Consider the following 16,432-nt stretch of genomic DNA (forward strand, 5'->3'; position numbering starts at 1 on the left):
AAAAAGAGAAGTCTCATATATATATATATATACATATATATTTTTTTCTTCTTCTTTTTCTTGAATAATCAGACTTCACAGTGGAATGATCCCATATTAAATATCCATCTTCGTGTAAAGATTTTATTCATGATCATTAAATAAATTCATCATCAAATTGAAGATAGAATGTTATATCGTCATTTTGATACGATTACGTTGTTATTATTATTCATTACGTATTATTATCATTCATAAAATAATATTCTCATTCGTTATCAATACATAAAACATGCCATCTAAATATATTATTGTAACAACAAGAGTTTGTAATATTGAAACATGATTTTTACTAGTTTTCTTAAATATAATGTTAATTATATTTATAAGATGATTGATAAGAAGATTATTTTTCTTCTTTCTTTAGCTTATTGATTGTATAATTAAAAAAAAAAAAATGAAAAAAAAGATATTTTATCATTTAGTCTTGCAAAAATTCGTTTACGACAAGAGGTACGGTGTATCATTAATAAGATAATATTAGTTTAAAATGCACGTGTAAGTATTACAATCAAGTAATTCATATACAATTGATCCAATCACATGCAACTCATAGGTACAATTTTCTTATATAAGAAACTACAAAAATTGAATTATTGTAGTTGGTTAAAAAATATTTACACATTCATTCATCTACCCCTTCCTCTACCGCGATTAAAACCACCTCTACCTCTACCGGAAACCTTGCCCTTAGGTGGCGGTGATTTTGGTCTAAGTGCTTCTATTCGTTCTGTGCATCCTGTGGTTATTTGACCGGTGGAAAAATAACCGGTATAAAGATCGGCATTAAAATTAGTATTTGTTAATTCTGGACCAACGGTGAGCCAACCTGGTCTAATCGTACTGTCACGTCCAAATAAATGTAATCTAAAAACGATATTTAAAATAGAATATTGCTAATATTAGGATAATTGATATATCAAAAACTATACCTTCGTCTACCAAGGCAAAAGTGTTCAATTATATGAAATATTTCGACAGGCTTTTCAATGGACCCATATTCAGGCTCTTCCGATATGATCAAATCAATATCAACGTTTGCATGAATGAAATCTCCATCCGTAGATCTTCTCACTGTTCCCTTAATACCCATCAAACAATGCTCTTTAGTTCGTTGAAGCACAGCCTTACTATCTAAATTCTTACTGTGTCCAGGATTATTAATATTTGTACGAATCCAACAAATGTCTTCGCAACGTCTGAAACCCCATTTTCGGAGACAGAAACGTCCCATATCCAGACCATCGCTACTTCCACACCATAAAAATACAAAACTTCGATTAGCAGCTACTTCGCCAATATCTAATTCCATTATCTGCGAAAACAAAAAATCTAATTAATTAGATCAATGTCGATTAACTTGTACAATTGATTTACAAAACAATAGAATTCGTATTAACTTGATCCCAGTTCCACAATTGAACGTTTGTTGCACCGCACGTTCTTTGATATTCTTCTAAAGGCGGTTCTATAAGAATTACATCAAATTTACAATTGAGTTCTTTTAAATTGTAACTAAGGAGATCAGTTTTGAGATACATCGGAGGAGTAGCAGTGTCTGCTATTAAATCGTCCTTTAATTTGATCAGTTCTCTGAGTTTAGGATATTCCTCGAATCTATCGGCTAATCCTACGTCTCTTATAAAATTTTGCGGTCTTTGACCAGTATCAATAAAATGTTGACAATAATCATTATGCGGATTCGACGATTGTGTACCCTGAAATATTACAAAAACATTTCTATAAAAGTAATCAAATGTAAAAAAGACATGAAATCAACTTAAAAACTTACTTTTAGAAAGGTTGAAGAATCCTTGTAAACGATTTCATCCGTGGGTACTGCATCATCTTTTACATCTTTTACAGTACTTTCTGATTTCTCCGATAATAGTTTTCCCTTCTTTTTCTGGACATTATCGATGTCAGTACCCAAAATTTGTCTCAGTTCATCTACACTGGAAACTCCAAGCTGAAAAAAAGAAAAAGTAGAAATTTCAATAAATTATAAAATTTAAGGTGGAACAATTTAAAAAATAATCGAACAATTTTCTAAAACTTACCGTTTGTGCTAGAAGTTTTTTCCTTTTTTGAGAACGTTCCCTTAGTGTTTGCAACATTTTTCATTGTTTATATTTAGTTTTAGGTTATGTATTTACAAAAAAAGGGATATAAAATAAATTTCATTTACACTTAGTAAAGAAGAACAAACAATTGATATCACAGATTAGTTGGATCACCGTTTTTATTCTTGATTATTTAATTAAAATAAAAACATTGTGTATAATAATAAAAATAGAAATATGTGGAGCAAACTGTTGTTACAAATAAGAAGACCACATCATTGCAGCGGGATGTCAAGTCGATAATATGTGCGTATGTATATACATATCAAACGTGTTATTAAATAATCCTAACGTTTCAAATATATAATTGCGTGTATATATGATTATAATAAATTAGGATAATTATTGTAATAATTGTATAAATTAAATATTCATATTTAAATACAATAGAAATACGATGCATGTAACTCAAGTTTATATATGATACGTAACTGAAAAAAAATTCGATCGAGGCGCCATCTAGTAAAAAAATATCGGTTCTCTTACGGAACCCTCCATAATTACGATCCTGGAAGCGCCAAAACGATCGACGCGCCATCTACTCTTTAACGCGCCGACGTAGTGATCTAATTACATTTTTTTCTTTGCAATAATTAATATTTAAACGAAGTGATTATATCACAAATGTTACATAATCTGTTCCTAAAGATAATTTCGTTGATGGTTATGATTTGAATGGTATGTCAGATTATGTTGTACGATTATACAGAAGTGATTTCATAATGAGTTTGTGTACAAGACCAATGGAGGCAAAGTTATTGAGCGAGATTTCAAATCGTAAGTATTTAACATTTTGTCAAAAGGTAAAGAAAACCAATTATAACGACTCATGTAATAAAAAAAATGTTTTTTTACAGAAAAGAAAATATTGTTTCTCAAGAAACTATAATAACAAGAAGATAGAAGTTGATAATTTTTTTTTAGTAAGATCAAATGGCGTTTACATGAATAAATGAAAGGTCGATTAAATTATTGCAGAACGAAGTAGAAAAGTTACATTTGATGCAATAAGAAAATGAAATCAACTTCGAGTTAACCTTCGAACGTTTTGCTTGTTCTTATTATACATAACGTGTTATGACAATGTGTAATTGACCACACGTGAACGTTGACAATGAGTTAGAAATTGCACTTTAATTACGTCGAGGCCCGTCCATAAACTTTAACGAACTATGACTAAGGCTAATGTCGTGTAATCCGATCGTTGGTCGTCATTCCTGGTCGTTACTTTTCGCTCGCGTTACTTTGCTATCGTATTTCTTATTTTTCCTTTTTTCTTTTCCTAGCTCAATGTTTTTCTACGATGACGGTTGTACACGCTTGATAAGAATAAATGGTAATTATCTTATTGTTAGTTTATCGGAAGTATACGAAAGGTTATTATGCAAGTCGTCCTTATCGAACGCACAAAGTTTCTTTTTCTTACCTCTTTGCGAATGAGATATATTTTTCTGTCCATTCGAAAAACTTTCTCTCATTTTATTTTTTAAAATATATATTGATCTGTAATGTTTCAATGAAACATACGTAAATATCAAATCCTCCCCTTTACCAACTTGTTCATTCAAAAAATAATGAACAAAAACATTCGTAAATCTATCATTAAAATCAATGCGTGAGTAATAAATCTCATTACCCCCGATTAAATTACTCCACTTCTCGTTTTGTTTCATAAAACAAGTCTTAAGTAAAAAGTGACCTTTTGTAATTGCCTACTTTCCATTTTATTGGATCTGACATATCGATTTTGAATGAAGAACGTCGCGATTCATGAAAATGGATATTTGCATTGTTAGTTTTGGGAGTAATGAAGAAAATGTGATAAGAGGTTAGCAGAGGGTCCAGTAGGAGCAGGGTGGGTGGGGGGCAGGAGCGGTGGTGGCAGCGATCCAATCGGAATCCTCGTGGAGTGCCGGTTCCGGTCGCTTCGCCGGCGGTCGACGTCAGTCGGCGACGTCAGTCGGTTTTCAAAAGGACGCGGGGTCGGACGCTCGCGTCTTTTAATCGCGGAATTGTACGCGCGAATAACCGATCTATGTGCGATGTCGAGCTGACGTTTGCCCAATCGACGCCCTCGAATCACGAGGAAGCATTTTTCTACTTCTTCTACTTCTTCTACTTCTTCTACTTCTACTTCTACTTCTTCTTCTTTTTCTATTTTCTTCATCAAAGTAAGATATTTATTTATTTTATCTTTCATCTAACTCTCTTTAGAATTAAATCATATCGACGGTCTCCCCCTATTAATTGCATTACCCTTTCAAAATAATTTCAAACAACTTTCTCCCTGTCCATTTAAAAGGAAATATACAAGTATTGTAAATAAATAATTAAAATAATTAATCTATCGATGGAAAGAAATCGTATATCGACTTATTTACCCAATTTAAATACCTAAAATATACTCTTCGGATAGTTTAGAATCATGGAAAATAATTCTTCTCGTAAAGGTGTGCTTTTACATCGTGTTAAAACTTCTCGTTACAGGTAGTTCGTTCTTGCAACTTGTATAAAACTCGTTTGCAAAAAAATCTCTAACCGGTCGTTTGTGGATATTTAAGATCGATCGTTTTGAATAATTTAAAAATCAATTTCATCTCTTACATATCTATAACATTTGCTTATTCGTATTATTAATTTTATATATGAGTTTTATATGAGGATAAGTGTTATGTATAAATAATAAATCAAAATGAGAGACTTTGTGTCAATATATATTTGGATGTTTAAAAGGTAAATGAATGTTTAAAGGGCTAAGTTAATAAAAAAAAATTGGATAGAGAAATAATCGATGGGACGACTTGTAACCTTCTTGATTGGCTTTACCCGCCGATAGTGTGTAATCGGGATCTATCGGTTAAAATCGGAAAAGATCGAGGATGAAGGCGTATAGGCGTATGTATAGGGTTACGTATAGGCCGTATGTATATAGGCGAGTTTACGAGAGTGAGCGCGAGCGCGCGCACTTGCTCTTTCAATCAGGAAAGAAAGACGGAGAACAACTCCTCTCTTGAGCAGTCTCTCGCGACGGTGTCAAGGTAACAGCCGGCGGAAACAGGTGGTGAGCTATAAGCCGGTCTCGCGTCGCTTCCTCGTCGTTCACCTCGTCGTTATCGTCGCGATATCGGGCTCCGAAAGGGTCTCTTCCTTCAACAGGAGGACGCTCGCAAGGTCGCCCTAATCGATCGTTCGATCGATCGATCTTTCGTTCGTTCGTACGTTCGTTAGTTCGTTCGTTCGTTCTTTCGTTTGACCGACCGTTTATCGAGGTTCGTATCACGTTCCTCCTATCCATATATTTATCTTAATTTTATTTTCATTCTTTTCTCTCTTATAATTAATCGAATATTAACTTATAATCTTTCATATACATATATTTATATTCATAGGTATGTAAACTATTTTCTTCTTATTCTTATTCTTATTCTTATTCTTATTCTTATGCTTACTCTTCTTCTTCTTCTTCTTCTTCTTCTTCTTCTTTGGTATACGATTAGAGAGGTAATATATTGTTGTAAATAAAATTTCGAAAAATAAGGGAGTCGTTATTTTGTCATTTTAAATTCTCTATCTCTCTCTCCTCTCGTCTCTTCTCTCTTCTCTATTCTATCTTATCGTCGAAGAAACGATAGAAATCAAACGGAGAATAAACTTTGATTCTACGGTAAATAATCGCGTGGAAAGAATTGGAAAAGATTGAATAAATAGAATCTCTCGGATACGTCACGACCTTCTTCTCTTTCTCCTCCTTTCCTATTTTTTCGAGAGTAAATTAGAAGGAGTATTAGTCACTTATGTAGAAGCGGGAAGTCACTGCATTGTTTCTTTCAGGGGGGGGGAGAGGAAAACAAAAGTAGAGAAGCAGAGAGAAAGTAAATAAGTAAGTAAATAAATGAGAGAGAGAGAGAGAGAGAGAGAGAGAGAGAGAAAGCCGTATAAGTTCGAGCGTGATGGATCGCGAAAACAATTTTTTGTTCATGTCAGAGACTGACAAAGGTCTTAGAATATGACATAGGAATAGGAAAAGAGAAGGAAGATGAACGCGCGTTTGTTCGTACGAGTGCGAGAGAGACAATTGAATTAGTTAGAGATTGAATAGTCGTCTCGCGAACGGGAAAAGATCGTTTGTGATTGGTCAAACTAATCGTGTATTACCACGAAAATTCCTTCGAATTCCGAGAAACGGTTGGCACCGATAGCAACGTCACCCTTTTCCTCTCCGGCTTGCAAGCAGCTAGGATCGTCCTCGTTTAAACTATAAACAATATATTGAGACGTCGAGAAAGAAACAAAGAAAGAAATCGAATACAGAGAAAAAGAATCAAAGAGAGAGAGAGAGAGAGAGAGAAAGGGAAATAGAAATAGGGAGAGAGAGGGAGAGAGAGAGAGAGAGAGAGAAAGAGAGTAAAGGAGAGTAAAGAGATAAAAGAAAGAAAAAGAATTCAAGGAAACGTGAGAGATTCTTACGCCTACGTATAGGGTGAGTCACCTAACCGCGATCTACCTTTCGTTACCCCCGTATCTATCAACTATTTGAAAACAAGTGTATAATATCATCTGTAAATGCTCATTTCGTTAAGGCTCCTCGATATATTGCCTTTTTCAAAGTATAAAATAAAATCACGCGTGACATATATTATATTCACATTATTATTTAGATTTCCTCTTCTTGTATTTGAAAAATTAAAAATCAACGTACGAGTCACTCTGTGGATGATGTGAATATACATCATTATCACATTATTATTATTATTGTTATTATTATTATTATTATTATTATTGTTATCGTTTCATTTTAATCGATCATTAGAGATTAATACAAATATAAATTGAATTTTATTAATAGCATTTGTAATTATTCTAAATAAGATAGTTAACCGATCTTTTGCGATAAGCATCGATACGTATTTTGTCCTTTGACAATGTCCTCGACTTTATTTTCACGATGATACTTCAAACAACGACGACATCTACTATTACGATATTCACATTTCACCTTTAGTTTTATGTACGTGCCTTTCTAATGTACACATCTTCCTCCTACAGTTATATACAAATATAATCTATATATATGTACGTGTATCAGAAGAGTAATAGATATTTTTTGTTTATATATATATATATATATATATATATATATATATCTATTTGAAATATACATATATATATATTTAGTTGTTAGTTAATTTACAAATATTTATATATTAATTTTTGGGGGTGGGGTGTGTTTGATTTTTGCAGAAATATACGGCGAATTCGCCGTAGGAGCAATCGAACGAGATGAGACCCGACGAGGTGATACAGACAGAGCGAAGGGCGGCAGAGACTATGTCGGAAACGTCGGAAGGCACACCCACAAGTAGCATTTCCGGCAAGTCCGGTTTCGAGAGTCGCGAAGAAATTCGAGATCTCGCGGCCGTCTTAGGAATTTCTAATCCGGAGGACCTACATCAAGATCGTTTCCGCGTTGATAGACGAAAATTAGAGCAAATGTTACAGGGTCAGTATCATTAGTCTTTTTTACATTTTTTTTTCATTTTTCTTTTACATATCTCCATTATTTTCAATTAGGTTCTTCATTGAAAAAAAAAGAAAACAAAAAAAAGGTAGTTTCAAACCTTTGACCTTTTTTATCGTCGTTCAGTAACTTATTTATGTAATTTTCTCGTTTCTATTCCGTTCTATTCTTTTTTGTTGTTTTTTTTTTGCTCATAAATTCTTTAATTTATTACTCGTTTTCGTGTGGTTATATATATATATATATTAATAATATTATTTCAATATTTTATATATAATTTTATATTTTTTATATTATTTAGAAGAAGAAGAATATTATTATTTATATTATATTAATATTAAATATTAATATTATTATATATATATATATATATATATATATAAAATATATTATACGATAGATCGTTAATTAAGATAATCGAACCGGTAGTAGTAGTAGTAGTAGTACTTTAAATATTTTTTACTTTACACATCAGCAAGCAGATCTTTCTGTTTTTTCTTTTTTCGAAATTAATTTCTTGCGATGTCATAATGTTAAAAATGATTATGTTAGCATTAAAAGAAAGGTATCAAATATTTTATACTCGAGTATTTTTTTCAATGAAAGGACGATTTAAAAAGAGAGAGAGGAAAAAGGAAAACAAAAGAAAAAGCTAAGCAAATTTGATCAATTCGAACGTACGTTCGTCTCTCCGTTCGTTCGTTCGTTCTTAATATAATAAATTGAACTTTATGATCATATTGAAAATTATTTACTCGTGCGGAAGATCGATACAAAAATAAAGAAATAAAAAAAGAAAGAAAGAAAGAAAGAAGAAAATGGAAAGGTGAAATAGATTTCAATTAACATTAATATCTGATAGATTGATAATATGGTAGATTTTTGATGAGTAAAGAGAACGAGGAAACGTTTTAGTTTCTACATAAATATGATAAATAAGTAAATACATGCAACCGTCATAAAAAGGGACGGACATTACATGTCGAAAGTTTTGTCATCGTAATGACCAATTAGAAGATTCTAAGTCGATATTGCGTGAAACGGTACGTGACCGTTGCCTCGTTTGCCTCGTTTCGCTTCGACCATCGAGGACTCCATCTTCATCTTCATCTTCATCTTCATCTTCTTCTTCTTCTTCATCTTCTTATTCTTTTATATATTTGCATTTTACGAATAGATACATAAGATGGATACAGAGAGATACCTAGAGAAAGAAAGAACATGTATATTTGTCGGTGTGTATATGTTAGAACTTTGTATATCCGGCAATCGGATTTAAATAGACACACACACACATTATGTTTATAAACCGGATTATAGGAACCGTCAAAGCCTACAATTATTGTTTTCCTACTTTGCTTGTCCCAAACTTGTGTGACAGTAGCAATAAATAGACATTGATATTCAAGTGGGCAATTAAATACACACGAACAATAATTTATAACACATATATTATATTTCATCGTATTCGATGAAATTGTCTCGTTTATTCTTTTCATCTCTCTATCTATCATTTACACCAAACGTTTACTTTGTCTCTTTTTTTTTCCTTCTTTCTTTCTTTCTTTCTTTTTTTTTTTTTTTTTAAATTATATTTTCTCAATATCTCTTTTCGCAGCAGCAGCAACAGGGAACACATATATAAACGTTTACTCGTTGTTGTAAATATTTGAATGCGATATATCTGACAATTTACTTTTTTATTTTTACAGGTGACAACGATTTGCCAAAAGCAGCGGATACATTTTTTCATAGCGTAAGTAAACACATATATATATATCTTAATTTTTTTTTTTTTTTTTTACTAAAATATTATTGTTCTCGTGATATAATCGACAAAAGAGATCGATGATTAAACTTAAGGAATAATTAACAGTTGTGACGAGAGAAATAAATTGTTTGCAATTACATTTGAAATTGTAATTATAAAATGGTAGAATGAAAATCGAGATCGATCTTTTTATTTAAAAAATATATATATATATATCTTAATTTTTTTTTTTTTTTACTAAAATATTATTGTTCTCGCGATATAATCGACAAAAGAGATCGATGATTAAACTTAAGGAATAATTAACAGTTGTGACGAGAGAAATAAATTGTTTGCAATTACATTTGAAATTGTAATTATAAAATGGTAAAATGAAAATCGAGATCGACATTTTTATTTAAAAAAAAAAATATATATATATATATATATATATATTCTCTAAAGTATATCATCGAGAATGCATCGAACTCAAAGTTACGTTCGAGTTCATCGCGAACGACATTGATTAATCTTTCATGCATCGACGTGTTGTAAAATGTGTTAATTAAGGTATCTTTTTTTTAAAAGAAGAACTTTATAAAGATCAATCGAAAGTGAATTTTCACGCTCTCTTATAGTATTTTAATTGAAATATACAAGTAGCATTTGAAATGTACGCGATTGATGGGTTTAAAATTGTGTTCGATTAGATTCGGTTCAAATCTCCTCGTCGTCGTCGTCGTTTAAGTTTAAGTTTCATATATCCGTGTTTAAGAGATCGTTTTACCTATCGATCGGATACTTTTGATCTATAGATCTTTCACGATCGATAGATCAAGAACTTTAGATGACGATTAGAGATAGGACGTTCCGTTGACGTAACGCCTTTCCCTTTTCTCCAACTCAAAGTTATAAAAAAAAACATCAAACGTGTTCACGCTCGTGTCTTTTCCATTCACATTTCCCTTTCTTTTTCCCCTATGTAACATTAAAATTGCCGGTATAATTTTTTGGTAATTAATTTATTGCTAAATATTATACACGTAATAATAGGGATCTCAATTAGTGCTATATATATATATATATATATATATATATATATTTGTCGTTGCATAATATTTATTACACTATAAACAAACATAGATCTCATTTAGATAAACGAAAATAAATAAAAAACATATAATTTTTTTTTTTTTTAATTTGATTTTAATTTGATCGCGTTAGAACATTTTTTTTATTTTATTTTTATTCCTCATATAATTTTCATCAATTTTTTTCTCTCGCATTAGAACATTTTTGTATTTATATTTCTGATATAATTTTCATCGATTATTTCTTTCTCTAGCATATAGTAAGCACATAGTGAAATAATCTCTCGTTCTCTTTCTTTGTTTTATTCTCGTGGATTAGCATGGAATAAAAATAATAAATCCTGAAGCAATAGAAACGCACGTGCAAGAGATGCGATTACTAAAGAGATCGTGAATTTCCCCTTCTGCACGTCTTCAAATTATCTTTGATTCGATCGGATTGTTGCAGTTTGGTGTCGACATAGTTTAACGGGGTTTTATAGTCACTTCTTGAAACAATCCTACATGAATAAATAAAATTTACATGATAAATAATTTATATATTTAAATATGATGTTTTTTTTTATTGTCTTTTAATATTATGCATAAATTAATTAAAATTAAATGAACATTTGGAATTGTAAAGATATGTGATTATTATACATAGTTCTTAAAAGTCAAAAGAGTGTAACGCGTTTTTGCATATACACACACATACACACAAGTATATACATACATACATACAAACACGCAGCAGCAAACATATAGGCTGTCTTCTCTGTCTCTTGACCTTGCGATTATGCGAGAACTAAGAAGGCTATTTTTGTATATTTGTTCTCCCGTCTCTTACGAAGAAGAAACCGATAATAATTCTCAAGCTCGACTTTCTCGCGTGTCGATAAAGCCGACTCGTTTTCGATTCGTTTATACACGTTTACGGGAATCACGTGTTACACATATATATGTCGAATGAACAATTCGAAAAAGATGTGTTAATGGGAAATTCGATAGTATTCAAATAATCTTTTTGATTTTTATTCGAATGTGTAGAAATTCTTTTATTTTTTTCTTATCGTGTCAAACTTTCCTTATCAATTTTTTTTTTGTCTTCTCATTCACCATATGCGAATTTATTTCTAATTTTCACTTTCTCATTTATGGATTAACGAATCGTTATATTATTTTCTTATTATCTTTCCTAATCACGTTTCATTTCATTTCATTTATTTACTTTAGATATAGGAATGTGTTTATACGTTTCTCTTATCATTATCCTCTAACGTTTCGAACTCATCAGATTATCTCGATACATTAAATCGTTTTCTCTTTCTCTCTCTCTCTCTCTCTCTCTCTGTTTCACTTCGTATTTTCATCATTTCATTCGTTCAAACGTTTCTTTTTTTACTTTGTTTTAAATATACCCGACTAAATGTTTTTAACGATAAAAACTTGGACGTGAACGTATCAATCGGGATTCTCATAAATATTCCTACATACTTACCTACCCTACCCTACCCTACCCTACTCGCGTATCGTAAGAAAATATTTTCTCGGCATATTATAGGCTGCGTTATTTTTCGTTCTTCGACAAAATGTTTATTCGTTATCTTCTTTTTACTCTTCTTAATACAAATCTAGCAAAATAAATTTAATCTGTAGATATTACGTAAGAAAAATATTATTACCCTGTTTAAATATATATATATTTATATATATTTAATTAAATAAATAAATAATAATATTATATGTAAATTTTATATTATTTTATTATTTATTTTAATATTTTAATTTATATTATTTTAATATTTATTTTAACATTTAACTTAAAAATAAAAAATATAATATTATCTTATTTTATTTTAATATTTTAATTTATATAATTATAATATTACATAAATATAAATATATATACATATACATATATATATATAAGAAACTTATCAAAGGATTCAATGAATCGTACGAATTACTAAAGATGAACGTTACTCGAAAAATAGTGTTTGTTCGGCGCGTGTGTTTTTTTATGGAAAAAAAAAAAAATAATATAACTCTACTTAATCATTACCTTTAAATGAATTTTCTAACACGCGTAATCTAATAAGACATATAGGAAAATGCATCGTTATACGTTGTTCGACAAGTTCGAAGGCAATGTTCGCGCTTATCCTTATCGTTGGTGCGTTGCGCAAAAGGGGCCCTGGAAATACACTGCTCGATTATTTATAGACCGGCTTTACCCGATTCCAATTGCAACATACATATGCAACGGTTTCACTTGCACGCTCTTTTAAAACTAACTTTTACCGTCTCTACCCAATCATCTTAACTCGTATCAAATGATTTCTCTAGTAGCAGTAGTAGTAGTAGTATTAGTAGTAATAAATAAAGTGGGGTTTCTAGAGTGAAAATCACTGACATTAAAGTCGCGTGGGTGAACTGAGAGAGTGAAAGAGAGAGAGAGAGATCCTTGCCAACTTGATGACACTTCCATAAAAACCAGTTGAGTCCGAACACTAAACCCCTCAACCAACCAACCCACCCACCCACCACCTCACCCCATCCTCCTCTTCTCTTTTTTTTTCTATCTAAGAGAGCGTGTCCGTTCTCGTTCCATTCTATAAATTTCAGTACTGGTCAAAATTTACGACATTCTCCAAATGTAGGTAGAATCACGTTCTTTTGGAAGAGAGAGAGAGAGAGAGAGAGAGAGAGAGAGAGAGAGAGAGAAAGAGAAAGTAGTAAGACGAAAAATATTTAACACTAATCATAAATCATAATATACGAATTGTTGCTTTTTTTCTTCTTACGAGAAATATTATTAACTTTTTTTTTTTTTTATTCGACACTTCTCTAAATATCGTGTCACGATATATTATTCAATTTAATAGATGTACAAATTTACTATTATAGATGACTACAATATTAGTATATTTTTATTATTTTCTTTTTACAAATGCTTCATTTCCTCAATCTCTTTTATTTTATTTCAATAGATATAAAAATAGTTGATAATAGATGTATATTAATCTTATCATCGATATCGTTTATTTTGAAATGATAAAATTGTGAATTTATTTTCAAATGGCGATATATAAACTTTCCGATAATAACAATAATTAATCTAATACGATTTATTTGAAGAGATGAACAATAACTACTTGAACGTTTCTCTCTCACGTAATATCAAAATCGAAGACTTTGTTCCGTAAATTCTTATCATCTTCATTCGATTTCGATTTTATTTTTTTCAACTTTATTTCCATTATGTAATCATTCGGTTGTTACACGGCAATACCGATAAGGAGGATACATTTGATACAGCTGACGCATTCAAATAATATATATGTATATATACACATTTATATATATATATACACAAATAAATTTTGTTGAACGACAGGATCTCTAACTTTCACCAATTTCTCGTCTGTTAGCAGCAGCAGCAATATCGTTGATTATTTTTTTGTATATATATATATATATGCATATACATATACATATATATTTATCAGTGAATAAAAAGCATACGTGTTTATAAAGATATTGACACGCAAACACACGTGTCTTTTGAATTGAAATAATTTACATGTACACTCAAGGCTGCTACTCAACCACGGTTTGTGTCATCTTGATATGTTTTTTGCAGTATTTTTCCACTGTATAACTCGACCTCTGGCACATGTCCAGGACGATATCGAAAAAGACCTGGAGAGAGGAGATTCGGATTCGCGTTTTTCCAAATGGTATATTCATTTGAATCCGTTTAAAGTGAGAACAGAGAGAGAGAGAATTCAGGGTTCTAAGATCTAAATTTATTTTTTACTTGGATTTAGTTTTTTTTTTTTTTTTTTTTTTCATGTGATAATAAGCAAATTGGTCAATGTCATTTTTTAAAATATCTACGACATCGAGTATGTAATTTTTAAATTAGCAAATATGCCCGATACTGTACCGATAAGAATAATCGTAGACACGTGTATATATATATATATGTATTGCAAGATAGGAACGATTATGTTCATATTTTATTTTCAAAACTAATTACTGATTACTCACAATTTTAATCGTACACGAGGCACTTATAACCATCGTTTCTTTAATCTTTATATAAGTATTATTTCTTTATAATATTTTTAAAAAGATGAAACTTTCATCTTTATCTTATTCTTTTCATCAAGTTTAGAATACTCGTCGTCATTATCTGATAGAATTTGATCGAGAGAATGATAAGTTGTAAACTTTGTAGAAAGTTTGTCGATTATTTGGAAATTTTCTTTTTTCTTTTTTTTCAAATTGAAAATTCGAATATTATTGTTACGAATGAAAATAATTTGATTTATTTAGTAATTTTCTTCTATTCGATGGATACTACCTTACCGTAGTATATCTAATTGTAAGATGTAAATACTTAAGTAAGTTTTGTATAAGAGGGGTAGGTTTCCAAAGACGAAAATGAAGTTAGGCGAAAGGAAGGAAGAAAAGTACTCTCTTCGTTGCTTAGTCTAAACTCCACGTTTTAACGAAGGAAACGAAGTGTAAGTTCAAAAGCGTTTTACCGCTTTAAAACGTAGCTAATGTGATTTCCATTGGAGAGGAAGAGATGTATGTGTCAGACTGGCGCCTTCTGTAACATTCGACGTTCCAAAAAGTGTAAACGCCTTCTCCTAGATCTAACGTAAATATTATTCTATTTTGTTTAACGAACCGTATTGATTCGTATATGGCTAAAAAAGAGTTATGCATTTTTTGGTGTGTGTCGACTATAGAAAACAAGTTTTATATTAAAATAACAAAATAGATAGAAATAATTGAAAATATCGAACGGCCTGGTCGCGCTCTGATGTGTATGTGTATGTTTGTAACATCGAACTTTGTATTATTCAAATTTTTCTAATGAATAAAAGAAACTAAATAAATTCATATTTCAAGGTAGACACACGATTCGACACCGTAATCGAAATATTAAATGTTTTGCAAATGTGTATAGGTTATCGTTTGATTTAATTTGATGTTGGCGAGTAATGGGTTAATTTTAAGATATTTGTTGATAAATGAAAAGAAAGAAAGAAAAAAAATGTGACTTTTAATTCGATAATTCGATCACATATATCAAGTATAATTTATTACAGTTAATGTACATTAGATTGAAATGAAATGCAATGTTAATGTTGCGAAAGAAATGTAGCATTGAAAAAGTGTGTCTTGAGTGATTTAGTAAAAGGGAATCTTCAAAAGATTTCTTCTTCGACGATCCTATCGATCGTAAACTTCTTCTTCTTCTTCTTCTTCGAATACAAAGGTTAGGATCTTCGACTGTTTAACATAATCCAATATTAATTAGGTATGCTCGTATTCAGTCTAGACGGTAAAAGCAACGACAAAGATGTATGTACACTGATATAAAGAATATATCAAATTCATGATCGTCGTATATAGGTACACTAATTCAGTAGAAAATTTTTCTCATGCATCGATTCGTGAATACTTTTACGTACAATGTCACGTGAGATTATTCGAAAATACTGATGAAATCGTAAATTTATTTATCACGTGATAAATTATTTTCTTTCTTTTTTTTTTCTGATACTTTCAAAGTTGATAGGATGCTACTTTTATACTTACAGGCATATATATTTATATATACATTTGTGTATCAGTTCAGTGATTATGAAAAATGGTTTAATCTTGAGTCGTATTTTTCTCGTTTTTTTTTTTTTTCATTTTGAGATATTTTGACATTTAGATTTGAAATATTTCAAAAATTTCAATTACGGCACGTGTTAATAAATACGTCTTTTAATATTTCTAATGACTTACATTTGTAAATCACTTTTATGATCATTAATGATTCTTATACGTATTACGATAAATGAACCTCTAATCTCGTCAAATCGATAATAAATTTATATATAATTATATTATTAAAAAATTA

At 30.6% G+C, this 16,432-nt stretch overlaps 2 protein-coding genes across 6 annotated transcripts in view; one reads left to right on the plus strand and one right to left on the minus strand.

The window, feature by feature from the left end:
• The window catches only part of Mettl14 (methyltransferase like 14), a 4,212-nt gene extending 1,605 nt beyond the window's left edge, over positions 1-2,607 (minus strand). Inside the window, exons 1-5 of the mRNA XM_015319504.2 lie at positions 2,100-2,607; positions 1,832-2,008; positions 1,440-1,757; positions 972-1,354; positions 1-906 (exon numbers count right to left, since the gene is read on the minus strand). The exon at positions 1-906 is cut by the window's left edge and continues 1,605 nt beyond it. Coding sequence (XP_015174990.1) covers positions 669-906; positions 972-1,354; positions 1,440-1,757; positions 1,832-2,008; positions 2,100-2,156 — 1,173 coding nt within the window. The 5' untranslated portion in view covers positions 2,157-2,607 and the 3' untranslated portion in view covers positions 1-668. The remainder of the gene's footprint in view (positions 907-971; positions 1,355-1,439; positions 1,758-1,831; positions 2,009-2,099) is intronic.
• Positions 1-16,432, plus strand: part of BicC (protein bicaudal C) — a 61,895-nt gene that overhangs the window by 17,648 nt on the left and 27,815 nt on the right. The window contains exons 1-3 of one of the 5 annotated variants that reach the window (XM_015319492.2): positions 4,052-4,333; positions 7,404-7,662; positions 9,393-9,436. In XM_015319492.2, coding sequence (XP_015174978.1) covers positions 7,443-7,662; positions 9,393-9,436 — 264 coding nt within the window. In that variant the 5' untranslated portion in view covers positions 4,052-4,333; positions 7,404-7,442. Of the gene's footprint in view, positions 1-4,051; positions 4,334-4,510; positions 5,432-6,074; positions 6,643-7,403; positions 7,663-9,392; positions 9,437-16,432 lie in introns of those variants that run through there. The other 4 variants (XM_015319497.2, XM_015319494.2, XM_089172655.1 and 1 more) reach the window with 4 other exon arrangements.

This window comes from Polistes dominula, unplaced genomic scaffold, assembly GCF_049000335.1.
Source record: "Polistes dominula isolate Pdom_NZ unplaced genomic scaffold, Pdom_raw_medaka contig_23, whole genome shotgun sequence".
NCBI lineage: Eukaryota > Metazoa > Arthropoda > Insecta > Hymenoptera > Vespidae > Polistes > Polistes dominula.